We start from the raw sequence: 27,790 nt of genomic DNA on the forward strand, positions 1-27,790 counted from the left end.
TTCAAGACTAAAATTGTACTTTCTCAGTGGATAATGGTAGCCATTTAAGCCACAATCACCTCACTAACAGAAAGAGGGGATATTTATGCTGACTCCGACATCATGAGCTCAGAACAAGTTATTCCCCTCAGTGTTACCAAGGATTACAGCTATAATCCCGACCTTCACTAAGAAAAACGTGGCACGAGTAGACAGAGACAGATGCCAGGTTCCTTTCTGGGTTGTGGACTATCAGAGAGCCATTCATTTCCTACATTCAAGACACTCATTCATTCAAATACTTGCTGAGTGAACACCGTCCTACAGCACGACCTGTGTCTGAGAGATCAGTAGTACAGACCTGCAGTCTGACACTCGGGGAAAGAGTGGTCTAGAAACGAAGATTTAGAAGACATTCACACCAGGGAGCAGACAAGGTCACGGCTGCGAAGGAGATCAGGAGTTCAAGGACAGAACTCTGAGTAAAATCAACCCTGAAAGGGCGCGCATATGAAGACCCACCAAGATGACAAAGAGAACGGGCAGGAAGGCAGGAAGCAGACCTGACACAGGATCAGAGAAGCAAAGAAGGCATCACGTGCACAAGCTCGCTCTCTCTCAAAGAAAGAGAAAAGGGGGGAAGTGCCTGGGTGTCCAGTTAAGCTGACTCTTAATTTCGGCTCAGGTCATGATCCCACTAGTGAGATCGAGCCCCACGTCAAGCTCCCGCAGAGCATGGAGCCTGCTTGAGGTTCATTCTCTTTCCTTCTCACCTGCTCGCACTCTCGCTCTCTAAAATAAAACTTAAAGGGGCGCCTGGGTGGCGCAGTCGGTTGGGCGTCCGACTTCAGCCAGGTCACGATCTCGCGGTCCGTGAGTTCGAGCCCCGCATCAGGCTCTGGGCTGATGGCTCAGGGCCTGGAGCCTGTTTCCGATTCTGTGTCTCCCTCTCTCTCTGCCCCTCCCCCGTTCATGCTCTGTCTCTCTCTGTCCCAAAAATAAATAAAAAACGTTGAAAAAAAAATTTTTTTTTAATTTAAAAAAAAAAAAAAACTTAAAAAAAAAAAAAGACATTTATAAAAAAGTCAGTGTTGAATGTTTCAAGAAGTAGGGCAGAACAAAGAGCATCCATTGGGTTTGGCGGTGCTGAGATCATCAATGAGCAGGGGACAGAGCCCAGACTGGGCTGTCTGGGGAGCATGAACGCGGTAAAAAATGCTAACAATAAATGAAGACACACTTTCAAAAAGCCTTGCTGTGAAGGGAAGGGAGAAAGAGGGTGACCGTTAAAGAGAGATATAGGGTAAAAGGAAAGAATGGATGCTTTTACTTGGATTAAACACTGTAGGATTCGTAATACACAAATATCACAAAGTATGTACGTAACATATAATGTGTAACCCGTAAAGATTACATACAAATATTCAAACACAGTAAAACGCTAAAAATTTGGGAGACACCGACAAGAGGGCCGGAAGACCTGGGATCCAAGGCACAGAGGGACAAAACCAGCCATGGGCAGAACATGATCCTTTGACCACGGAGACAAAAAGGGAGAATGGCTACAAACACAGGCGATGAGAGGAGAGTAACAAAAGAAGGTAAGAGGGGAAACGAAGAAGCTGAAATCAGATGGCCTTGATTTCTCGGTGGAAGAGGATGCAGGAGTGGGGACGGAGCTTCCAGTTCAAGTCAGCGGACAAAGGAGGACAAAGAAGTGGAAAACGAAACATCCCTAAGAGCACGCAGGGCTGGCAAATAACCGCAGACCAAAAGCTCTGGTGACGTCTGGGAGGCAGGCTGTCAACTCAATGGATAAACCACACAGGGACTCCCAAGGTCACCATTCGGGCACCATTTCTGAATAGATCACTTAACGTAATAAGCAAAGCAAACAAGGAACAAAGAAAGTTGCAGACAGGAAGTCCAGGAACACGCAGAGCCAACCCAGGGGCGAAGGGCAGAGAACCGCAGCAGAGAAGCCACGAGCCTATCCAAGCGCAGGCGGGAAGGGACCGTGAGAAGCTGCGAGACACGAGACCTGGCAAAGAAAGGCCTGGCTTCTTCCACCCACCAGAAGAAGGTGGTAATTGATAGCGCCAGGAAAAGGAAAAAGGCCTACAGGCCAGCTAGGATACAAATAGGAAAAAACTGGGCATATTTTGAGTGAACCATAAAAAACCAAATGCTTGACACACAGTTGAGTGGCGCAAACAAAACGACCCAAGAGCCCAGCTCCTGCTCTACGATGGACAGTACACACGGGGCGGGGGGGGGGGGGGGGGGCGCAGAACACTGTAGACGCTACAAGTTTTCAGTTTTTACAACCAACCAGTGGAGAGTGCAAGATGGGACAGAGAACTCACAAACACAACAAGGAGCTGAGAGTGTAATAAATTGAGAAACAGAGGTTTAAGCATGTCATTTAAAGTTATAAAAATAACCAAGAGACCAAAAAATAAAAAACTGGGGGGATGTGAGTTAACTTCTTTTTGCTTAAAGCTGAGAAGTCAAGACACCAAAAAATAAGCACATCATTTGAGTTATGGAGCTAAATACCATAATTCTTGTAATAAATGGGATTTTAAAAATGGTTAGGAGAGAACATGATGTACTGTATGAAATAATTTTTATTGCTTTTTATGCTAGGCTAAAATGCAGATTTAGAATTACTCTGATGGTCAGAAAATCACTGTATCGGCCAGAAAAGGCAGACACGGGACCCCGTACCGTGGCCTCCCATTTCTTCGCTATGTGACGCATAATGCAATTTCTGCTTTTTTCAGAAAATCTCTCTCACAAAAAAGCATGTGAAGGGGCAGTGGATAGCGGGCAGTTTCAGGGGCAGATCACTGAGAAGAGAGGTAGAAGTCGCCGAGGGAAACAGGAAAGGGAACCAAAGCAGGAGACGCTAACTTCACAGTGGCATAAATCCACACAGCTACGTAACTGCTTCCTGAGATCCAGGTTCAGGGAAGGAGAGGTCCAACTGCTTGACTGATCCAGACGGCAGGTCTCGTCCATGGCCAAAAAGATCACGAGTCAGCAGTGACAGAGTAAGCCATCTGTAGGATCACGGATGAGCACAAGAAATGAAAGCAAGAGATGGCTAAAAGGCCAAGAGGCTCCCACCACCGTAAGGTCAGAGAGTAGGTATTCTAGAAGGAAAAAACTGAATAGGCAGTAAAACGAGTTTAATATTTCAAAAGCCCAACTGTTCTGGAATACGGGTTAGAGCCAAGGAGACAGCACAGAAGCTCAAGTGGCCAAGGAGCAGTAACACAGACGTGACTAAGACGAGGAAGGCCCGTCGCGAGCCAGTGCTGAGTCCTGCAGAGACAGCCGAGGGGGTGGACAGGGGGGCAGACTACAGCAGGAACAGGATTCAGGAGTGGCACAGAACACATAGCAGGCCACAGAGCAATCAGTGTAGAAAAAGATGGAGGGGCCACGATGGGGAAACGGCCATGGGGATACACAGAACGCCCCCGGGGGGTGGGGGTGGGGGGGCCAAGAGCTCAGCGCACAGGGCCGTCTGCAGAAGCACTAGCGGGCCCGAGCCCCAACACTGTTCCCCGGAGCACTCTCGGCTCATCACCAGATGCTTCTGTCTCTCTGCTTAATCAAGGCCTTCAGCACAAGAAGGTCCCCTTTTTTTCTTCCCTCCCTCCGAATTAAGAATTCAACACCTCGGCAGCTGAAATACGCGGGGGCAAATAATTGAATGCTTACCCCTACTTTCCGTAAGAGATCCCCCACGATGTTTAGTGCTGATATCCTAGCGGAAGGAGTTAGTGGACTGGTACCAAAACCGTTTGGTATAGCTAGAGAAAAAGAAGAGAGGAGTGGTTACACTTGTTGTTCCCTCTACATCTTGTTGCCGGTTTTTGTTGTTGACGTTACAAAGCAGAATACGCGCCATGAAAAAGAATTCCAAACCATGGACAGGAAGTACAAAGTGGGACACCATCAATATGTTGAACTGTCTCCTTCAACTGACTGATATTTAGACTACACCTAATTTTACATTACAAATAATGCTAAAAGGACGTATATCCTTCAAACATCTAGACAAGGATTTCTGGAGAAGCGATTCCTAAAAATAGAACTGCTGGGTCACAAGATATGCCCATGTCGTCCACCTTAGGAGATACTGCCAAAATGCTCTCTGAGAAGGTTGTGCCAAGGTCAGCAATCTGTATGGCAACTCCATCAATGATACGAGACATTATCTTTTTCTTTTCCTTTTTTTTTTTTTTTTTTTTTTTGCCAATTTGATAGTCATTCTGTTGTGTTTTTGTTTCCTTGCTAACTAGATATGTGCATCTCTTCTTCTGGAAATCATCTGTTTATCCTCCACACTTTATCTACTGGGTGGTCTTTCCTTTAATCAACGTGCAAGGGCCCTATCGACTGTAGATGTTCACCCTCTCTCTTCTAGGTCTTATACTTCTCAGTGTGACATTCATCTTCCAAGCTTTTTGTTTTGGTGGGGGAAGCCTGGGCTTCCTCACCTGGGTATCATAAATATGCTCCTCTTATGTCCTCCTTAGGTTTTCCTAATTTTTTTTTTTTAACATTTACATCAGTTGATCCATCAAATATCGAAGCTTTCTTCAAAAGGATAGCCAAATGTCCTGATACCGTAACATGAAGACGACTCGTCTCATCTGAAATGGCACTTTTCATACACTGCATTCCCTATATATTTTAGTTCCACTGACTTATTAGTCTATTGCACCAGAAATAGGCTACTTTCATTACTGCAGCATTAAAACATGCTCTGCTGTCTTGAAGGGAAAAGCCTGTTGTTATTAGCCTATTTCAAGCTTTTCTTGGCACACTTACTCTTCCAGAGTAACTTTAAAATCAACTTGCCAATTTAAAAGACCCTCTTGGGATTTTCATTAGCAATTTAAATTACTCGTTGATTTGGGGAGAACGGATGCTCCGACAGTCTCCCCACTTGGAATGGGGTTATTTAGTGTGACATTTACTCACACCTTCTTGCACGTCCCCCAGCAGACGTTTTCAGTCATGCACGTTTCTTCCGTTTACTTTTGAGATGGTGTCTATCACAGTTAAGAGCTCTTGGGCTAAACTGCTAGATACGAATCCATCTCTGCCACTGAGTCACTGTGTGAGCTTTAGTAAGCCGCCCATATGTAGAAGAGGGCTAGTAAGAACACTTCAAAGTCATTGTGAAGTTGAAGTTAGCTAATACACTCTCGAAACACCTGCCCATAGGAAGCACTCAATGCTACGGAGCGCTGATCAGCACGTAAACGCTTTGTTGCTGCCGTTCACTGTCCTTGTCCTCCAGAATACAATCTAACTGAAAGAGGGGACGCGGTCCCATTCACCACTAGACTCCTAGCATCTAGAATAATGCATGGCACAGAACAGGGGCTCACCAGGGTATAAACAAACCGCTGTACTTTTCTCGGCAGGTATTTCCAGACCTCGTTTTTCCCTATTATCCTCAAATTATTAAATCTGTGCTTTTATGGAAAGATGTCTTAGATGCTTTCTGGAAACCGGCAGTGTTACTCCTAAAATACAATTAAAGACAGACCACTTCATAGAGGACGGCCCTTCAGGCTTGCGCTGATTTCGCTAATCTCCGGCTTCTCGTCAGGTCTGTGCTGACTCATCTGTCACACAAGTGCGGTGATCTGGCACGCAGCAGCTTTCAGGTTGGTTAAAGTGCACGCTCTCAGTCCCAGTCTGCAAACGTCCCAGCCTACTTGGACAAATAGCACTGCCTCAGGGTTGACAATCTTAATCCTGTGCCAGAGCAAGCAAGCTCTGTGTCCCACTGACCTTGCCCTGCTCACCGCAGCCAAGTCCCTGAATTAAAACTCTAATGAGCTATGACGGGACGCGCACCTGTCTGGGTCTTACCTCAACTGAGCTCCCGATTCTTCTGATTAGGGCTCGACTGAAGAATTTTCAGAACTTAGCCACACAGTTCTATCAGTACCAGAAAGCAAACCTTTGTTCATTCTCAAATGTTAGGAATTCTGAGATCCTCAAATACACAAGCAGCCATTCTCCAAAACGGACAGTGAGAGTTTTTGACGCCTGCGACCATGTGCACCCTGCCTACTCTATGTCCTCGGCAGAAACCCCAGCACAAGCGCAAATAACACCACCCTAACGACTCTATGGCATTTTCCCGTTCCTGAGCCAATTTCACCTTATAACTCAGTGAAGGTAGGAGAAGTTCTCTACTGAAGGGCTACTGAGCACTTGAAACGTGGCTACTGCAACTGGGAAACTGAATTTTAAATGTTAATTCACTGTAATAAACACTTAAATGTGAACGGTCACACGTGGGCTAGCGGCTACTGTACTGGGCAGGACAGATAGAGCTTACTTCGCTAACTGTCTGAAGAGAAAATCTTCTCCTATCACTCTGAAAGAGAAGATCCTTTATTTAAAAAAGGGATGGGAAGAAAGAGCTCCAGTCTGGGAAGAAGAAAGAATGGAGGAGTGGGAGTGGCCGAAGTATCTGCAAGCTGCAAAAATGAAACAAATCTGAATGAAGCCCTGTGGGGGCTCCATTCTAAGGTTCTACGTAGTGGCCACTAAGTGGTGTTTCTGCTTAGCTGGATATACAAAACCATACTGGCTGACAGCAAAAGGAACATTCTCACGTACTGCTCGTGGATTACTCCGAATGTCACCTCTGAAAACGGCAGCCACCGAGGCACGTAACAGAAAGCCCACGCCCACCTGAGCCGAATGGTAACTCAGGGAGTCTCTCTGTACACGCCGTGTGTAAAGGCCTCTAGTCTTCGGTGATATGTGAAGTGGCCCAAGAAATAAAACTGTATTTAAATACGATCCCCAAGCTTATGTGTAACAAGGAGGTGTGGCACAAGCAAACACACACACACACACAGCGGGAAAAATTCCGCATTAACAATAGCTGCCCTCGGGAATGCCAGCTGGTGCAGCCACTCTGGAAAACAGCATGGAGGTTCCTCAAAAAACTAAAAGCAGAACTACCCTACGACCCGGGAACTGCACCACTAGGCATTTATCCACGGGCTACAGGTGTGCTGTTTCAAAGGGACACATGCACCCCCATGTTTACAGCAGCACTATCGACAATAGACAACGTGTGGAAAGAGCCCAAATGTCCATCGATGGATGAATGGATAAAGATGTGTGTGTATATATATACACACACACACACACACACACACACACACACACACATACACAATGGCGTATTATTCGGCAATCAAAAAGAATGAAATCTTGCCATTTGCAACTACGTGGATGGAACTGGAGGGTATTATGCTAGGTGAAATCAGAGAAAGACAAAAATCATAGGACTTCACTCACGTGAGGACTTTAAGACACAGAACTGATGAACACAGGGAAGGGAAGCAAAAATAATATAAAAACAGGGAGGGGACAAAACAGAAGAGACTCATAAATATGGAGAACAAACTGAGGGTTACTGGAGGGTGTGGGAAGGGGGATGGGCTAAATGGGGGAGGGGCATCAAGGAATCTACTCCTGAAATCATTGTTGCACCATATGCTAACTTGGATGCAAATTTAAAAAAATAAAATTATGTTGGAAAAAAAACCAATAGCTGCCTTGCAGCGGTTAGACTGCAGTGGGTCTTTTTTTTCCAACTTTTCAACATGAACCTGTATTCCTGCTACCATCAAAAACTCAACGTTGCTTTGAAAAACCTGCAACTTCTTAAAGACTCAATGCATTGAGCTGCTCTTATCGTGCACGCAGGCGCCACTGCCCTGTGCAGCAGCCGCCTGGGAAACCAACCTTTTCCTCTGCTCCACAGAGTGCTTGACTTCACCCACTTCTAAACTGAAATCATTGCTCACCCCATGGCAACCCCTGCTTCCATCGGTAATCCACCACAGGTGCAGAGAGAAAAGACAGCACAAACCTTTGGGTGAAGGAAAGCTGTTTTCCGTCCCTTTGCCAACGGGAGTAGCCGGCAAAGAAAGCGACGCCTGCACGGCAGAGTCCATCTTTTCACAGTCCAGGGTCGGAGAGCTGGGCGCCGACTTCCTGGTGACTTCCTGCTGTCTCTCCCGGACTGCCAGTTCTTGTCTTAAATCTGCAAAATGTGGCACAGGGAATAACACTCACTCGAGGACGCAGACACACCCAGCAAAGTCACATCTGAAAAGCCGTAAAGACATTCCTCCTGAATGACTATTTCCCAAAAACGAGTTTCCTATTTAATGCTTTTTATTTCTTGGGGTATAAAAATGACAACCCTACCGTCTAAATGATCTTTTAGAACTAAAACACGTTGCGGCGCTTGGGAGGGCTCAGTCGGTTGAGAGTCCGACTGTGGCTCAGGTCGTGGTCTCGAGCCGATCAGTTCATGAGTTCGAGCCCCACGTCGGGCTCTGTGCTGACAGCTCGGAGCCTGGCGCCTGCTTCGGATTCTGTGTCTCCCTCTCTGCTCCTCTCCCACTCACACTGTCTCTCTCTCTCCCTCTCTCAAAAATAAACATTTTTTCTTAGTTTTTCTTAATGTTTATTTATTTTTGAGAGGGAAAGAGAGAGACTGAGTACAACCAAAGGAGGGGCAGAGAGAGACGGAGATACAGAATCCGAAGTGGGCTCCAGGCTCTGAGGTGTCAGCACAGAGCCCGATGCAGGGCTCGAACTCACAAACCGTGAGATCATGACCTGAGCCGAAGTCGGATGCTCAACTGACTGAGCCACCCAAGTGCCCCTCAAAAATAAACATTTAAAAAAAAGAAAAAGGAAAAAAAAAGCCAATACAAATGCTACAACCTAAGAGGACAGCGAACTATGCTCACGTGCAAAAAGAAACAGGATGGAGGCCAAACCAAAACTCACACTGAACCTACAGGACACAAAAATAAATGCTCTTTTCAAATCTCATTTGCTTTTATTCTGTTCTTTTGGGATTACTGCAAAATCAATGAAGTACACTTTTAGAATTTTAAGTGGGTTGGTATGGTTTATTAATTACCAAATGCAGTATTTTGTTATAGAAAGGAAGCATTCAAAACAGTCGCAGTTTTTTTTCTTGCTTTCAAATCTAGAATTTTTAAGCCCAAATTAACATTTCCTTTTCCAGTTATTCAACTGACCTACAGAACACTGACGTTTAAAAAAAAAAAAAAAAAAAAAAAAAGAAGCATACAAAGTTATCCCATTCCTGGGTATATACCCAAATGTCTATCCGTGGATAAATGGATAGACAAAATGTGATCTGTGCATATAAAAGGGTCTTATGCAGACTTAAAACGGAAGGAAATTCTGACACGTGCCACTACAGGGATGAGCCTTGAGGACGTTATGCGGAATGGAAACAAGCCAGTCACAAAAGGACAAATACCGTATGGCCCCACCTCTGTGAGGTTCCTAGAAGAGTCAGATTCACAGACACAGAAGGAAGAACTGCGCTGCCAGGGCCTGGGGGCAGGGGGCCGGGGAGTTACACTGCTGTACAAGCATGTAGTGAATACATACTTTCCTTTTAAAATTCTCCCTCCGTCTTTTGTTTAATACATGGTAGAATGCAGATTATAGAGAAAGCAGTCTCTTCTTTATCATATGTGCACACACGCAGTGTTATTATGTGTGTAACACAGGAGAAGGCCCAAAGAAACTAAGCAGGACACACACAGTGGTAGCAGTTGAGGTTCTGGAAAACAGACCAGGGTTTGAATCCCCACTGAAAAGCTCTAAGACTTTGGACACAACTCCACCTCTCTCTGCTCAGTTTTCTGACCTGTAAAAGGGGGATACTACTACCTACTTCTTCGAGTTGATGATGTAGGTGCTGAGAGACTAAAAGCAGCACAGTGCCTGACAAAAGGATCGTGCACACGGCCTTCAACCTTGCTCCTGGAGCTGGCTTAGAACCAGGGCTTAGGGACAGTGGGGTAGAGGGTGTTCTTCAAGTTTTAGGTTTACCTCTGGCTTCATCCTTTAACCGCTGTACAGAGACTAACAAAGATTCCTTTTCATCAAGTTCACTTTCTAAAAATGCATTTCGTTCAATGGCCTGATTTAGCCTTTGTTCAAAGTCTTCCAGTGACACTATTGTTGCTCTAAAAAGAAGAAAAAAAAAATTGGGAGTCCATGAATTAAATAAATAGCGTGCAAACAGCTAATACAAAAGGAAACTGTCCGTTTAGCTCATGCCATTTCCTGACCTAGAAAGCCTGGCCCAGTTGAAAGAGAATGGTCTCCACCCCCTTGTGACCTCTGGTGGCACTTAGTATCTCTGTGGCTAGTTTGGGCCATTCAATGTATTCTCTTAAATGCCCACCGAAATTCCTTACGGTTCCTTAAAGGAAGGCCACCTATTACACACTTTATCTCCCCCCTGGATTGTAAACACAACAACCAAGTTGACACATTTCCAAGAAGACTTTCCAACAATTTTAGAGTACATTAAGAATTAAAAATGCGTTTAAAACACCAAGTCCCAGGTCCCGCTCCATTTACTCCCTTCCGTCTCTTCTTCCTGCATTTCTCGTCGTGCTCATTTATTCAACAGACATTAACACGCACCTACTACGTGCCCCCTGCCCACTGCGTGCAGCCTGCTACAGAAATAAAATTCCCTAACCTCAAGTTAGAACTCTTAATGCCTGTGGCCAATTTTATCAAGTCCTATCGGCTGTCAAAATGTCTCTCAACTCCACTCGCTCTCCCCCAACCTTCTGCCCCTGGCTTAATTCCTCCTCCATCACCTGGATTACTCCTCAAGGGTCTTCCTCCCTACTTCCAGTTCCTCAGTCCTATCCCATCATAGTCTGGTGTCCCTCCTTTGTTTAAAAAATTCTTCACGAGGCCCTCATCGCCTCTAGAACGGCTTTCAAAGAGCACACAAGGTTCTTCCCAATCTGGCCCCAACCACTTTCAATGCTGTGCAACCACACTGTCTCCACACACGTCAACCAAAGTGAGATATTCCCCACCTCCTGAGCCTTCCTGCCTCTCTGCCTTTACACCTCTCTCTTCCCCTGGCTGGCATCTTCCCTCCTCGCAGACTCCAGCTTCAGTGCCAGCGAAGGCTTCCCCAGCTCCCCCACGGTACGCCAGCAGCCGCCGCCTCTGTGCCCTGGAGCCGCTTGGACACTCTCTTCGCTCGAGTACTGACCGTGTCAAAGGTCCACGTCGGTCCCACCCGGGGGCAGCGGCTAGCTTACCTCTGTCATCCTCAGCTCTAGCATCAAGCCAGGCATGTAGGAGTCACTCAGACATTAAGGAAAGAACTACCAGACAGTAATTGTAAAGTAACAGGAATCAAGTTTGGAATGGTTCAGAAACAACTCATTACAGACTGCAGAAAAGCTCAGCAACAGTAACAACAGCAAGCCACTCTAGGCCGTGCGGCAGAATCGTGACGAAAGCAGTATTCTGAGAAAATTCATAGGTTAGCATTTAAACTGAAGAGAAGGAGAAGGAGTAAAGATGTAAAGACAGATCAGTGAGGAAGTCACTACAGAATTCAGGCAGAAGATGTGGGGCCTGCCAAAAGTGTGGCAGCACTAAGAACACAGAGGGAAAGACAGAGGAGTAAAGGAGAGGTGTTTAAAAAACAAAACAAAACACCAACAGGACCAACAATGGTAATGAAGGACAGAAGAAGGACAAACAGGGAGAAAACCCTGGAAGGGCGTTATCTGGAGAGAGAAGGATCGAATTTAGCACCAATGTGATGAAATACCAGAAGGCAACGTTCTGGGACCAAGATCTAGGTGACAGGCTGAGCTGAGAGTTGACAGATCTTCAACCCTGATCGCCAAGTTGCTTGTTCTAACCCAGTGCACAGCATGCATTTACCTCTTTGCTCGCTCCAGATCATCGTTGGCCTGCTCCAGCTCTCTCACATACTTATGCAACTGCTCCTTAATGGCCCGAGTCTGACTTAAATCATCTTCTAATACCGACACCTGCTTGTAGCTCTGTGCATACTGATGTTCCAGTTTCTCCTGAAGGCATGGGTATAGGAAGGAAAGTGTGTGTGATTAATATAGAGTTGTCCTTAGCAAAGGAAGTAACCCAAACCCAAACCTTGGATCCAGGGATCCAAGGAAATTACCCGCAATCTGAGGTGATGGTACTCCTCTCCTCCTTACAATATTTAAAAAAAAAAAAAAAAAAAAAAGACATTCATTCCAAGCACCTTAACTCATAAATTTAGAGAGTCAACCATTCTCCCCTCAGAAAGAAATCTAAACCTCTCTGAAAAGAAGTTATTTCACTATTTTGTGAAACTAGTGCCTCAACCCCACACTTGGGGAGGGGGGTGAACTCTGGGTTCTCAGGCTAAATGCAGCCCGGGTGAGCACAGAGAGGGAGACCACCACCCAGAGCCCCACTGCCCTAGCTCTCACCTGTGTCCCCCCCCCCTTCCCCAAACCATAACCCCACCCCACGCCCAGGGGCACAGAAACCCTCAAGCACTTGGCTAAGGCAGGTGATGGACAGCAACAAAGGGGGTTAATCCTTTAACTCCTAGAAATGCCTTTTTAAAAAGGGATTTTTTTTAACCCCAACTGAACTTCAAAACTAAAGAGGCTATGAATAATGGAATAAATGTGTATTTCATACAAAATAATTTTAAAGTGCCACCAAATGAGGCAATCTTGAGCAAATCAGACAGCTTTGGAAAATGACACAATGGCCACGTGTCATGAGAACATGATCGCTAAAAACTGGACGGCTACAGGGTTTCTAAGTGAACTCCTAAACCCCAAACCACCTTCCCCTTGGTTCCATGAAAGAAAAGTTTATTCCGAAAACTCACTTTAAGGCTTTTTTTTTTTCCTGCCTGCTGCTCTTAAGCTCCACCCAAAAACCGTATCCCTCATGTGAACACAGCCCAGCGCATTCGACACCAGGTTGTAAAGCTGCCACAGTTACCTTTAGTGCTTCGACTTCATACTTCAGTCTCTGGTTATCGGCCTGCAAGTCTCTGTTCCTCTGCTCAGCCTGTACTAACTGTGCCTCCAGCTCTGCTTCTAATTCTCGGCTTCCCTCCTGGAATTCAACTAGCTCATCCCGAGCTTCCTGGAAGCTGATCACAGACAGAGTGGGAAAGAGGAGTTACAGGAGGAGTCCCAGGGTCCACGGGGAAGGCGACTGCAGGTCAGGTCAATGACTGTGCCCGAACGCTGGTGCTACCACAAAATATACTACGCGATAAAGACAGTCTGTCTTACATCACTTATTCTAGGCTCAGGGTTCAGTGAAAGTGACTTAAAAGGTCCAAAAGGACTCACCTTTTACACACTCACCCCTAAATCTTTTTTTTTTTTTTTTTATGTTTGTTTATTTTTGAGAGAGAAAAAGAGAGAGAGCATGAGCAGGGGAGGGACAGAGAGCTTGGGGAACAGGGGATCCATAGTGGGCTCTACATTGACAGCAGGTGGCCTGATGCGGGGCTCGAACTCATGAACCATGAGATCATGACCTCAGCCGAAGTCAGATGTTTAACCTGAATGAGCCACCCAGGTGCCCCACCCCTAGATCTTTCTTATTTAAGGTATTAATAAAGAAACACACATTACTATGCCACAAAGTACTGTTAAGTGTTTTTCAATACAACTGGTTTCCTTTGTAATTTTATTATTTAATTGTATGCACTGAAAAACATTATTTTGGGGCGCCTGGGTAACTGTCGGTTAAGCATCTGACTTAATTTCAGCTCAGGTCATGATCTCGTGGTTCGTGGGATTGAGCCCCGCATCAGATCTGTGCTGAAGCAGGGAGCCTGCTTGTGATTCACTCCCTCTCTCTCAAAATAAATAAATATTTAAAACAAAACAAACAAAAACACGTTATTCTGAGAAGGGGTCCACAGGTTTCCCCAGCCAATTAAGGCATCTATGACACAAAAAAAGATTCAGAGCCCCTGACATAAACAGACCTCTCCTATATCCATCAGCATAATTTACTTGGCTTCGATGAAATAGTAATGAAAGGTTTGATAAGGCTCAACAAGCTTTATACACCAAAGTAGGGAAGTGTGTGTGTGTTAAGTTGCATTTTAAAAAGAAATCTAAGGGGCACTTGGGTGGCTCCATCAGTTGAGTATCCGACTCTTATTTTTCAGCTCAGGTCATGATCCCAAGGTCATGGGATCAAGTCCTGCATCGACCTCCTCATAAGCATGGAGCCTGCTTAAGATTCTCTCTCTCTCCCTCTCCGTCCCTCTCCCCCACTTGCACTCACTGCTCTCTCTCTCTCTCTCTCTCTCTAAAAATAAAAGATAAAGAACCAGAAAGAAATCTAAAGACAAATTTGGTGCTTAAAGGGTTATTAATATAAAAGGCTTCCCCAACTAATTAGAATAATTGAGATTTCAATTAAAACACTCCATTTCTATTAAAGCTCTCCTCCCCTCTCCAAAGCTTCGCTAGCTCCAAACACTGACAGCACTTGCCTGAAGAGAACTAGCTGTATGAAGCCCTAGACAGCTTATCAGAATCTCCCAAAGACCAAAGGATGAGACAGAATCAGGACACACACAGCAGGCCAAATGTAAAAGGAGGTCAACTACCAGAAGAAATCACAAACATGAAGTTTTCTTACTGTTTTAATAATTTGAATAAAATTTTATGGCATTTTTATACTATGTAAATACAAGCAATGCTCTATTTCCAGAATCCCAAACCCAACCCCGAAACTCTAAATTTAGCTTTATGTTAAAATATACACATATCTGCACACACCGGCACTGGTATTCCAAACGCCTTCCCCTAGTTTCAGGATGCTTTTCAATATCATTACCTTTGTTTATACTTCAAGGAAAGTTCCTTCCAATAAGCAGTTTCCTCCTTTAAACTTGAAAAATTTGGTATATCTTCACCATCCATGATCAAGAAAGCCTGTGAAATATTAAAGGCAAACTTTTAATATTTATTTTTTTTGAGAGCAGGGGAGGGGCAGAGAGAGAGGAAGACACAGAATCCGAAACAAGCTCCAGGCTCCGAGCTGTCAGCACAGAGCCCAATGTGGGGCTCGAGCTCACGAACCGTGAGATCATGACCTGAGCCACAGTCTGAAGCTTAACACACTGAGCCACCCAGGCGCCCCTAAAGACAAACTTTTAAATAGAGAATGGGGCACCTGGCTGACTCAGTCGGTGGAGTGTGCAACTCGATCTCGGGTCATGAGTTCAAGCCCCACACTGGGCAGAGAGCATACAATAAATTGATAGATAACTGACAGCTATTTTTTTTTAATTTTTTAAAACCATAGAGAACATAGGAATCTAAAAGTAGAAAATCTGGGACAACATGAAATCCACAGCATTTTGGAGGGAGTTAAACATGACAGACCCTGAGGGTGATTAACTATAATAACTTGGACACACAAATCATCTTACTGCCCAACCTCAGGGACCCCCAATGTTCTGGATAAAGTCAGGAGAGTACATCAACAACGTGCTCTGGTATAGAGGCACACGAGGCACTTTGGGTCAAAGCCCTAGGCTATACAGGAACTGGCCCCGCGGAATCGTCCAGCACACCGGGCTCCGGCAGCTGCATTCCAGCCAGCTGATCTTCTGGGAATCGAGGGACAGAACCAAGTTTACTGCCCGAGCTGATGCTACTATAGCATGTCCCCCTCTGGGGTACAATTGCTTCAAAAGACCTATCTGGGACATTTCACGCCAGGAGACCATACTAGGAAATCAGGTACCACATTCTCAATAATTTACTATTATTACACTTCTTTTAAGTCCAAAGCTTCCTCCATAAGCTCACTAATCCCCCAACTTCAATGTTCTCTAATCTTGGTTGCTCACCCAAAGCATTTGGGGCGGGGGGGGGGGGAATCTATTCACTTAACTTTGCATGTGGACTATCTAAAAACTCCAACTGGCCAGAAAATGAAATACCAAGGTCACTGGGCTCACTCTACATTCATAACTAGAGTGTCTTACCTCCTACAACCAACCCCCTCCCAAGTATCCCATTTTATATTCCAGCAGTACTGTTCAAAACTGTCTTAACATGACATTCTGTTTCAGATCTGGATGCTCCTCTACCTGGAATGGCTCTCCCGTCCTTGTGCATTTGGAAAGGGTCTACTTGTCCTTTCAAACCTCGCTGCCATCCCTTCCAGAAAGCCTTTCCTATCCTCACCCAGACAGCACTAAAATCCCCTACACTCCTGTCTACCATTATACCCCACACTTGCTTCCCTGAATATACTTACCACACAGTAACGCATTTGCTTAAACCATCAGGCTGTGCACTGTTCTTATTTCTACCCCAACACAATGCCTGCACAATAGCAAGATACTCAATAATATTAACTAAATTAAACCAAAATTGGATCAACCTAATCCATACTGGGCAGCAAGAACTGAAGACCAGCTTTAGAAGTAAATGAATAGAAACTTGGGGTTGCAGAGAACTTGGGAGTTCACAGAGCACGATCCACTCACAAAGGCTGAGCAAGAAGTCACAAACAGGAAACTCCAACTTCAGGGTGGGTATACCAGACAGGTAGGTACAAGAGTGATTTCTCATGGAATAATAGTAACATATAACTTCACACACTTGGTTTGAGGCCAACTGCAGTGTTCTGTTTCGGTCCAACCTCTCCTAACCACACCACCCAGTATTACTTTCGACATGTTAGTCAATCTCCCGATTATCTGAAATTACCAATCAGCCTAAGAGTTCTTTGAAAACAGATGGATTCTTGACACACTCCGCCTCTCTCATGGCACCAAGCACAATACTTTGCTCAGAGAAAGTACTTAGTGCTTTCTAGCGTTTCCTGAGCAACTGCTACGTGTCAGACATTGTTGAGCACTGGAGAAGTATTGAGTGCACCAAGTGCCCCCTCCTCTAATGCGATCACTCCTCCACGGCACACTTCTGTCTGCGTTACCCTGCTCTTGGAGATGCCCTTATGGCCCAACAGCACATTAAAATGTAAGCTGCACGGAGTGAGGAGTCCTGCTGAGACCGGCTTCCAGGGCTCCAATTCGGCCATTAAACTCCTTAAGCGATATGCTTACCCTCTTAACCGTTTTTTTCATCTAATTAGAGTTTGGACTAGCTGACTTAAGGTTTCTTCAAGTAGGTGTACTGACTAGTAAACATTACTGATTAATTTTATAATCCTATCCCTTCATCAAAGCTCCCCATCCCCACTCCATTTTCCCAGTTGTAGGGGCAATCTTATTTGTAGCTACAATATGTAGTGAGGTGTGAATGATGAGGCCAGTCCAGAAGTATCTGTATCCCAAAAGAGTATCTGAAGCCCCTGAAGGCATCACCATGTGCTATCAATAACTCTCGAGAGTTCCTGCCTAAGTCACTGAGGGAAGGGACCTATTTCATATTAACAAGCCAGATGAAGATATAACTTCAGCACACGAGAGCGAGCATCCAAACATGAGGCAACAATCACTGTGTCCTCTGAATGCTCTACATAAGGTCTTTCCCCAAAACGCCCCCAAAAATGTGGGTTACATTTGAAATCTATGAATTCAGCCCTACAGAAGCTCACAGGCACGGGTCTTCAATTTTGGATAGATGCACTGGTCACTTAAACAATGGCAACCACATACCAATGTGCAATTCAAATATTTGGTTTTTTAATACACAATCCAATAAATTACGGTTTTGCAAAACGTTATGAAGATCAGAGGAACACAAGAAGCAAAGTTTGCTGCTACCTGCTCTAGCTCAGATAAACATCTGTAGAAAAAGGAAAGGTTCCCAGCTAGTTCCTTGAGAGCAGGACCAGTGTCTCATTTATAAATCCCTCCTCCATCACCAGAAACATGCGACACAGTAGAAATTCAACAAATATTCACACTGATTTATAAGCTTTCTTTCGTTATTCCCTCTTTACTTTCCAAAGTAAAGCTTTCCTTTATTAATATCTAAATTCCTATTCCAGGAATGGCATAAGTAAAAAGATTTGTGAGTTTATTTCTACCATGTATTAAATGGGGATTATAAAACCTATCGTTCTTGGCTAGACAGAATAATCTGTCCGATGCATGCCAAGCCATATTCGTAGTCACTTAAAAGCCTCCAAACAGGCTCCACATCGAAGAATATGGAGCTTATGGGACATACAGGGGACAGCTTTGGAGACACCACCACAAGCTTGCCATCTAAAATGATCACTATCCAGGGGCGCCCGGGTGGCCCAGTCAGTTGAGCGTCCGGCTTCGGCTCAGGTCATGATCTCACCGCTTGTGAGTTCGAGCCCCGCGTCAGGCTCTGTGCTGACAGCTGGGAGCCTGGAGCCTGCTTGGAATTCTGTGTCTCCCTCTCTCTCTGCCCCACCCCTGCTTGTGCTCTGTCTCTGCCTTTCAAAAATGAATAAACATTTTAAAAAATGTTTTTTAAATAAAAAAATAAAAAATAAATAAAATGATCACCATCCAGCCCTCTGGTCTTAAATATAAATGGACAACCAAGAACCACCAGACAAATGAGAAAACCCAGCGGTGTGAATAAGAAAACCCCAGGACCTACTGAACACAGAGGAAACAGGTAAATTCAGACAATGAGAGAATTTTTTTCTCACATTAAGATCTCAGGGGGGTCACTTCCCACACACTTCCTGAGACAGTTCCACGGGAGAGAGAACCAAGACCTAGGCTGGACAGCAAAGGATACAAGAAACGGTGGCTCCAACGTAGGACTGCAAAGAGAGGTCCCCAGATGAAGCCTAGTCCATCAGGCCAAAGGAGTAACTCAGCCAGATGGACGGCTCCAGAAAAAATGAGGAATCCCAGGTAACAGACCATCTGAGTGGGAAGCTGGAAAAACGTAAGGTTGTGATGAACACACATCACTCCTATGTCTGTAAGAAAAAAAGTAGGAGCACTGGCTGGCTCAGTCAAGGGAGCACGTGACTCTCAGATCTCAGGGTTGTGAGTTCAAGCCCCACGCTGGGGATAGATATTACTTCACATCTTTTTTAAAAAAGAAAAAAAGTAAAAACTTCTGAGAAGTGAAACACACTGTTAGAAAGTCCTAAGCTTTATATACATTTTAAAAGATTTCAAGTCTACAATGTTTAATTTGTTGATTTACATTATTTTATGCAAATGAGACAAGTTCCATATTTTATAGCCATCAGTGAAATTCCTATTTTTGCCCTTAAATTTGCCATAACTTTAGGGGCGCCTGGGTGGCTCAGTCGGTTGAGTGTTCGACTTCAGCTCAGGTCATGACCTCACAGTTTGTGGGTTTGAGCCCCACATAGGGCTCTGTGCTTGACAGCTCAGAGCCTGGAGTCTGCATCGGACTGTGTCTCCCTCTCTCTCTCTCAAAAATAAACAAACATTAAAAAAAATTTGTTTTTGTTTTAATTGCCGTAACTTCTGTGTGTTGCTCCCTTGTAAGGTTCTAGGATTTGGTGAACAAGTTTGTATTATTTTTTAAGCCTTAATTTTGTAGACTTTGAGGATAATACTTCTTCTCAAAGTATTTCTGGTCTTTGTAGCTAATATTCACTTGGCAGCCATCTTCGTCCCTTCAAAATTCACTGTCATGCTTTGGACCTTCTCTAGATTACATACACGCCTTTCTGAAATTGAGTGATGGGTGCCCCCTCAGAATTTCAACATGTTTTTAAGTTTTCAGTACTCTCTCTGCTACGAGACAGCAATTGCTATGGGTCGACTGTGTGGTCCACGGGCTGGAGTCCTTACAGAAGTTCATAATGACCATCAGATGCCGTCCTGGGCAACTGACATTTCTTTGAATGTGTTTTAATGTGGAGTCAATCCTTCTACAGTTGTTTTTAATCTAAAACTGCCAAATCTGAAACTTCTCTGGGGGAGGCTGTTCTGTTGTTCCCGGCCCATTTACACGGGTCTTAAGACCCGAATGTGGTTATGACTTTGAAGGGCACTTAGTAGTGTTCCCTGAGGAATCTCACTATTTACACTTGGGAGTGTGCTATAAAGTACCCATTTGTCCCTGATTTTTGGTTCTTAAATAGGGCCATATTCTTCACAGAACTACCAACGTTTCCATCAGTATTCTCTGGTGACTCAGGTTTTAAATAGACTTTCCTGAGAAACTTCTTGAACGTCTAGCTCTATTTCTTGCGTTCTCCTTGTCCAACTACTTAGTTCAGTGTCAAATAACACTAGCAAAATTAATATGCGTTTTTACTTCACACATGCGTCTCTTATTCTCTTGATTCTTATTTGAACTGAATGTTGACTACGATTTTTGCAATTAGAGGCTGCTTTTACAACGTGCTTATTGGCCCCTGAAACAGTATAATCTACACCTGAAACCTATTACTAAAGTGACCATCACCTCTTCTGGAACAAACCAATTAAAAACATTTAACCCAGGAACATGGGGTAGAAACAACACAGCATAGTAGCTAAAAGCCCAGATCCCGGAGCCAAACTGCCTGGGTTTGAATCAGACTCCTCTATTCACTCACTGGGTGACCTTGAGCAAGTTACTCAACCACAGTCCCCCAGTTCCTCACCTGTACAATGGGGGTCATAACTAAAATAAGGTTGTTATGAAGATTAAGTGAATTAATATGTGTAAAGTACTTAATACTAGGCCTGGCACATAGTAAATGTAGCATAAATTTTGTTAAATTGTATAAAAAAAAATTGTTCAGTAGTGGACCTTTGAAATACGACCACAAAATAAATGTGCTTCAGAATTTATAACATACAAATGATTCCTTAAAATCATTCCTTAATCTCTTCCAGAAGGTATACACACAGTCTGGTGAAACCACCATTACTGAAAACATTTTTAAAACTTCTTTTGGAACAGCCTTGAAGACCTAGATTAGAAACTAAAAAAAAACAAAACAGTTACTTCTTTGTGGTCACACCTCATTCTTACTGCTTCCTGATTGGTATTATCCAGTTTTATCATTCTGATTTTATTCACGAGAAATAACCTTTTCCAAAAATCAGAATTTTTACAAATGACGAACACTCTTCTCAGGGGCTGTAAAGAGGAAGTCGGTTCAGTTTGCCTCAGGTTACAACGGGAGGATGTGTTTACTGTGTTACTTGAAACTATGTAACTGGAGATACTAAGGCTATACAGAGTTAGCCAGTATGGAAAACTACACTGCTAAAAAAAAAAAAAAAATTTAAAGCTATTAATGACACGTCAATAATCTCAGGAAGCTGCAATCAAAGCTGATAAATTTGTCCTCTCCCCTGCTACCCAAATCTTCCCTCAATGCCGTGTCTCACACAGACGGGGTACAGATCTCAAAAGTATGACAACTTTTACATGGGGGCAACATCATACTGTATGTGACCTTTGGACATCTAGTAACTGACAAATCACCTCATCTGGGTATGAAACAGCCTGTCCAAAATGCTGTACTTACAGAGAACCTACTTTTTGTGCAATGGAATAAGAAAATTCATTTCATGGGATGTTGTCACCTTGTTAATAGTTGTATTAGGGACTTAATGAGATTGAGAGAGTTCTTTTGGAATTCACTATAGGTAATGTGCATGCATTTTAACCAAAATCTTGTACTTCTCCCAAAGGTGACATTTACAGTTTTTGGTGTGTTGTTTTTGTTTGTTTTACTTTTCAAAGCTTATCATAAATATGCTCTCCCTTTCAGGCCTGTCAAATTTCTTCTCCTACCTCACGAAGTGGTCAGGAACTTCTGCCAGAAGTAATTTTAAGCGTCAGTAACTGCATTTATGTTAACGCGATTTAAAATGAGAATAAAAATAAGTTTTGCAGATGTCGTGAAAGCAAGATCTAAGTTTTTACTGAGGTTCCTACTTACTCTGAATGTCCCTTATCCAACTTCCATTTATTTAACAAACCAAAACAGAACCGAAAAAAGAACAGCTTCGGAAGAGTCAGCCACTGCCACCTGGACCGGGCCAACCTCTAACCAGGGCCAACCCAACTTTCCTCTTGTTACTTATAATCTCTCAGTCGTAGATGTGAATTTTAGTAAAAATTCGGAAGAGAGAGATCTTGCTCAGCTCTCCGTTGGTTCTCTCCAACCCACGAACTTAAGGCTGCATTTTACCCCACTTCGTGATTGAGCGAAGCCACTAATTACTCTGGTTCACAGGTGGAGGATACAAAACGATTAGCCAGCACAACCCACGAACGTTCCAGACAGTTAGAATCTTCTCTATGACTGGGCAGCAAGCAGGTAAATGTGCTCAAAAAAAAAAAAAAAACAAAAACAAAAACAAAAAACAGGTGAATGCACCTTCTCCTAGCTGTCGGCACAGTTTAGACAAGCCAGATTTTCTGCTCTGCTTTCTAGTTGAGAAGGGTATAAAAATCACACACACACAAAGGTGACTCTGAGCCCACCCTGAACACGCTGTGTGATCTCGGAAGCTAAGCAGGGTCGGGCCTGGTTAGTACTTGGAAGGGAGACCGAGCCCAGAGACGTAAATTCTGATCCACACGAAGCCTTTCACCACTTGTAGACTCCAAAGCCCAGGAGAAATCACTTACCACCTACCGCCCTCCACCCCACCTGGGCTCAATGACCCCCCTCGGCCGCCGGGGGTGCTCTCTGTTATCCGGCAAGAACAGAATCAGGCACAACAACGACTGGGCGATGAGGTTCCAAACAGGCAACAACGAGGGTTCTGAAATGCGTCAGGGCGCTACGGAACTGGGATTTAATCACCAGCGCTCAAAGAACCCTCACTTGCTTGGCAAAACTTAAAAGGTTACTTTGTTGCTAACCACCCAAAAAAAAGGGGGGGGGGCGAGCACAAGCAACCCAGACACTTTTCCCAACTCCGGGAGGGGCGAGGAGTCACGGCAGTGTCACCCGAGCCCGACGTGGGCTGCTTCCGCTGTCGCCCCCAGCGGGAAGAGGCCACGCGAGCTGGGAATCCGAGCGCACAGCCCTCCAGGACGAAGGGACCTGGGGGGGGGGGGGGGGCGCGGTGAGGGGAGACTGGGCGCGCCGCTGCCACCTCCGACCCGACCACTCCTAACGCCACCAGCGCCCCGGCCCCGGTGCCACGTCCCGGCCTGCGTCCGCGCACCCCTCACCCCAGCCCCACAGGCCGCCCTCGGGGGGCCGCACCTCGGACCAGGACGGGCAGGGGGGCAGTTGGAGCGGTTGGAACAGTTGCCCCAGACTGGCCGCCCCCAGAGCCCGGGCCCGGCCCGGCGGGGCCTCACAGCCGGCCCGTGGGCCGGGCAGGCTTCCCCCCCACACCCCCACCCCAGGGGACAGGCCTCGGCGCCGCCGCCGCCGCCACCCGGCCCGGCCCCCTCGGGAGCGGCCCCGCACCTCCAATGTGCCGGCTCACCTCCAATGTGTCAAAAGCGCATGTTCGCCGCCGCTCGACCGACGTCTCCGCTCCGCTGGCCTGGCCAGGCCCGCCCAGCCGCTCAGCTCCGCTCCCCTCCGCAGCCCAGAGCTCCACTCCGCGCACCTCGGCGCCCGGCTCCTCCCCGACACGTCAGGGGCCGCCCGGCGGGCCGAGGCCATTCTGTGACGCACGGGGCGGGGCCCGGAGCATGCGCGCCAGGGCGCGGACGACCGGGGCGGGGCTGCGGCGGGGATGGCGTCACGAGGAGGGGGCGGGCCGGGCCGGGCGCGCTGACGTCAGGCTGGTGGGGGCGGGGGGAAGAGGGCCTCCGCGCAGGTGACCCCGCGGCGCCGCGGTTCCCCCGAGAACCCGGTGAGGTGCGGGGAAGTGACGCCCGCAGGGGTGAGACCTTCCTGCCTCCCGGCCTTTCAGCTACCGAGGTCCTTCAAGTATCTTGTGTTTCAGAGCGCTCATTTGTAAGGTGCCTCTCGGCTCAGATTTCACCACCGACCCCCCCCGCCCACCCCCCACCACCCAGCAGATTAACGGGTATTCTCGTCGTCCTTCCCACTAAGACCTGTGTACTTTTTACGGCACTCCCCCCCCCACCCCGAAATTGTACACCCGTGCTTGTCTTCCTCCGGCAGATTGTGAAGTTCCCGGAGAACTAGACCCTCCTGTCTTTCTCATCCCAACAGGTGGCTTGGTCCCAGACAGAGTGGGCACTCAAATACACTTGCTGAATAAATGAATGGATTCTTTGAGGGGAATACAAATATATCCACATATATTTTACGTATCTAAGCGTCGTTTTGTTTGTGTGTTTATGCCTCTGGAGCCCCTGAAGAATGGAATCCTAGGGGACTCGCGAGGGAAGAGGGTTGAGGGGGGCACTCAGCTCAGAAAGGGGGGAAATGAGGATGAGCAACCGCTTGGGGAGTGGAAACTTGAACAGAGCTGTTTCGAACTCTAGGAACCTTTACTGTATAATGTGCAGCGTAATTTCTCTGATGTCAGTACTGCTGGGATAGGATCCTTGGGCTTTTTGGACACAATAATGATGTGAAAGGCCTCAAGGCAAAGGCAAGGTGAGTCTGGGAAGTCCAGCTGTGTTTTGGGGGGAAATGGACATAAACTGGAACAATGGAAAATGGATTGTAAGAGGTGTCCAAATAATAAATATTGGAGAAGAGATCAATGGGTTAAGGAGGGTACCTTGAGCTAGGCTCGGAAAGCTTCAGGGTTGAAAGATCATGGCATTGGCTGTAAGAGTCGTTCACCTTCATTGTGCCATGTGTGTATACTGATAATTATGCAAAATGTTGATTTGCATACTCCTCACAATGACCCTGCGACATAGGTACTGTTAGTATTCCCACTTTATAAATGAGGAAACAGAGACTCAGCAAAAGCAAAGTTGCCCAAGGTCAGTCAACTAGGAAAAAAAAAAAAAAAAAAAAAAAAAAAAACAGGACTCGAGATCCAAACCCAACTGATCTGGAATGTTTAATTCCAGAAACCACACTGTTACCCCGATTACACAGCCACTCAACTAGGGGGTCTATTAATAATAACTGCTATTTATTGGGCTAAAGCACTGTGCTAAGTGCTTTCCATCAATTCCCTCCCTCCATCCACCCAAGCAGCTTGTGAGGCTGGAATTATTACCTTGAGTGTGTATGCTGCAAAACTGAGGGTTTAAAGTAGAGTTTAAACCCAAGCAGGTCTTTGTCCAAGCCCAGTGACCTGGGACACTGTGGAAGCTCTCTCAGGGTCTGGGGCTCTGCTTCCCTGGCTGAAGCTGTGCTCTGACCGATGAGGTCACAGGCAAAGAGCTAATTAAGCAGGCAGACCTTCCTGTGGACCTAGTGCCAAGACAGAGCAGTCCCAGCCCAAGAGGAAAAAATAAAGTCTGCAACTCTTGGCCCCGCCTCCTGGCCGAAGTCCTAGGAAATACACTGAGTCACCTCATGGCAGGCCAGGCCCTACAGAAAATGTTGACGTCATCTTGCAGGCCACCATCCCATCCTACCCGGTCTGGATCCTGCACCGGTGTTTGTCAGGACTCGTGCACGGGCCCCATCTTAACGAATGGGCTTTGCCTGGCCGGGCTCTCGGTAATATCAAAGCCCTTTACTGATCTCCTTCCTCTGTGCCGTTGAGCTTTCTCTCAGGTAGCGGTCAACGACCTTTGCCCCACTCCCTGCTTCCAGTATGCCCATCTAGAGAAAATAAAGAAGCGACGACCGACAGCAGCCTCTAAAAGCAAACGAAGTTACAAAATCAGCTCTGTGAAGGTAAAAAAGATGAGCGAAGTTGTTCCAGTCTCTACCTTCGTCAACTATCAAGTAGGGGGATGCTGAAGCATGGGTCCCCGTACAAGGTCCGTCTGGGATCGAGCTAAAGGGGTCAGTATCACAGTCCTTGAGAGGCTGCACAAACACCCCCACCTTCCCTGCCACCCACACAACTCAGAGACTCGGGAAACAGAGGCTGATTTCCACTGCGGGGTAGTGGGGGTTGACCAGTTGCCTCAGGAGAGGTTTAGGACACAAATGTCAACTCCAGCTAATGAGAGTGCTGGACTCCAGCCACATCACACACAAAGGTGACACGGTACACACAGGCCTGCCTTGAAAACTCTGAGAAGATGGGGTATATGCAGCCCTTTGTTGAATCAGGTGAGCGGGCACCTCAAAATCAAAGGTTTGATTCAGGTGAATACCTCCATATTTTTGTGGCCGGTATTTTCCGTACCCAGGCTGGGCAAGGGACTCCCGATGGCTAGCTGGTTACTAATGGCCTGCCGGACACATCCACCAGATGTCCCACCACCTCCTCTACCTCCTGCCTACACCCCCAAAACACATCCTTCTTTGGCCCCAGCTGAAAATTTCAAAATGAGTTTCAGGTTTCTGCCAATGACATCCTCACTTTCCTGGTTACTAAGATACAAAGGCCTCATCAAATCACCCTTAATTATCCCCTTCCCCGGCCTCCGTTTTACTCTCGAGGGCACCAAACCCAAAAGACTCCCTCAAATCCATTTTCCCACTATTTTCTCCCTGGATCTCCCCAGTGCAGAGTCTCCTGTGTCTCTGCCCCCTCCCTTCCCAGACTTCTCTCCCTTGAATTTCGTCTTGTTCCAGCCCATCAGAATCATCTTTCTAAAATCCCTCCGTGTACAGAGCACCACTGCCTCCAAAGCTTGTTTCAGCATCCTATTGCCTTTGTGGTCAAGTACAAGGCCTTCCCAAAGCAACTCCAACCCACTTCTACTGTCGACTTCCTACAGTTCACCTAGACCCTCCACTATGTCCCCCAAACAGCTCCCTGCCTCTCTGAGCCTTTTTTTTTTATGTTTATTTATTTTGAGAGAGAGAGAGAGAGAGAGAAAGAGAAGCAGAGGGAGGAGAGGGAATCCCAAACAGGCTCCACACTATCAGCACAGAGTGTGACACGGGGCTTGATCCCACAAACCGCGACTCCATGACCCGAGCTGAAATCAAGAGTCAGATGCTCAACTGACTGAGCCATCCAGGCACCCCTCTCTGGGCTTTTATTTGACTCCCACTGCCCTGCATGTGACTGATGCTCTCTAGACTTGGCCAGCCCACCTTCCTCTCTGCCTTTGGAAGTCTCATTCATATGCCACCTCCTCCAAGAAGCCTTCCCTGAATACCTAAAGCCCCAAAATGAATGCTCCTTCCTCTGACTTCAAGTAAAACCTCACATAGTTTGCAGGGGACTTACTGAACACAGCTTTTTGGTCATAGAGGTGTCTGAGCTCCCCACAAAGAACCAAAGCTCACCGACCACAGCGACAATATTGATTGTCCTACTATCCCCCAGCAACAGGCATTTAGCAAACACTCAATTCAATGTGCTTTAATTAAAAGTGAAAGAATGAATCAATAGTTTGGTGGCTATAACTCCAAATGCAAGACAGACAACACATCCTGGAAAATGCCCCAAATTCTGAGAAGAAAATACATTATACAAAGCTTCACTAGTATACAAGGCTCAACTTAGGTGATGTCAGGTTACAAAGGAATTGGACTCCAAGTCGGGGCAATTATGACTTTTCTGTAGCCCAAATCTTCTTTTTAACTTTTTAATGTTTACTTATATTTGAGAGAGAGAGAGACACACACACACACACACACACACACACACACACACACAGAGCATGAGCAGGGGAGGGGCAGAGAGAGAGAGGGAGACACAGAATCGGAAGCAGGCTCCAGGCTCTGAGCTGTCAGCACAGAGCCCGACGCGGGGCTCAAATTCAGAAATGGCAAGATCATGACCTGAGCCAAAGTGGGAGGCTTAACCGACTGAGCCCCCCACATGCCCCTGTAGCCCAAATCTTAAACCCAGCCTATAGTACCTACAATCCCCTTAATATGGTTATTAAGAATAACCATAATAATAATAGGGGATTTTATTTAAAAATTATACTCTTGATGGGGCGCCTGGGTGGCGCAGTCGGTTAAGCGTCCGACTTCAGCC

General features: G+C 46.0%; 1 protein-coding gene across 8 annotated transcripts in view; it reads right to left on the reverse strand.

Annotated features, from left to right (window-relative positions):
- Window positions 1–27,790, reverse strand: part of NDEL1 (nudE neurodevelopment protein 1 like 1) — a 98,073-nt gene that overhangs the window by 51,408 nt on the left and 18,875 nt on the right. For 3 of the 8 annotated variants that reach the window (XM_040453235.1, XM_040453236.1, XM_040453234.1), the window contains 6 exons: window positions 14,764–14,861; window positions 12,895–13,048; window positions 11,812–11,960; window positions 9,931–10,067; window positions 7,913–8,086; window positions 3,712–3,803 (listed from right to left, as the gene is read on the reverse strand). In XM_040453235.1, coding sequence (XP_040309169.1) covers window positions 3,712–3,803; window positions 7,913–8,086; window positions 9,931–10,067; window positions 11,812–11,960; window positions 12,895–13,048; window positions 14,764–14,849 — 792 coding nt within the window. In that variant the 5' untranslated portion in view covers window positions 14,850–14,861. Of the gene's footprint in view, window positions 1–3,711; window positions 3,804–7,912; window positions 8,087–9,930; window positions 10,068–11,811; window positions 11,961–12,894; window positions 13,049–14,763; window positions 14,862–23,275; window positions 23,454–27,790 lie in introns of those variants that run through there. The other 5 variants (XM_040453238.1, XM_040453240.1, XM_040453232.1 and 2 more) reach the window with 4 other exon arrangements.

The sequence above is a fragment of the Herpailurus yagouaroundi genome, unplaced genomic scaffold (genome assembly GCF_014898765.1).
Source record: "Herpailurus yagouaroundi ecotype Mexico unplaced genomic scaffold, PumYag 208, whole genome shotgun sequence".
Classification (NCBI taxonomy): Eukaryota; Metazoa; Chordata; class Mammalia; order Carnivora; family Felidae; genus Herpailurus; species Herpailurus yagouaroundi.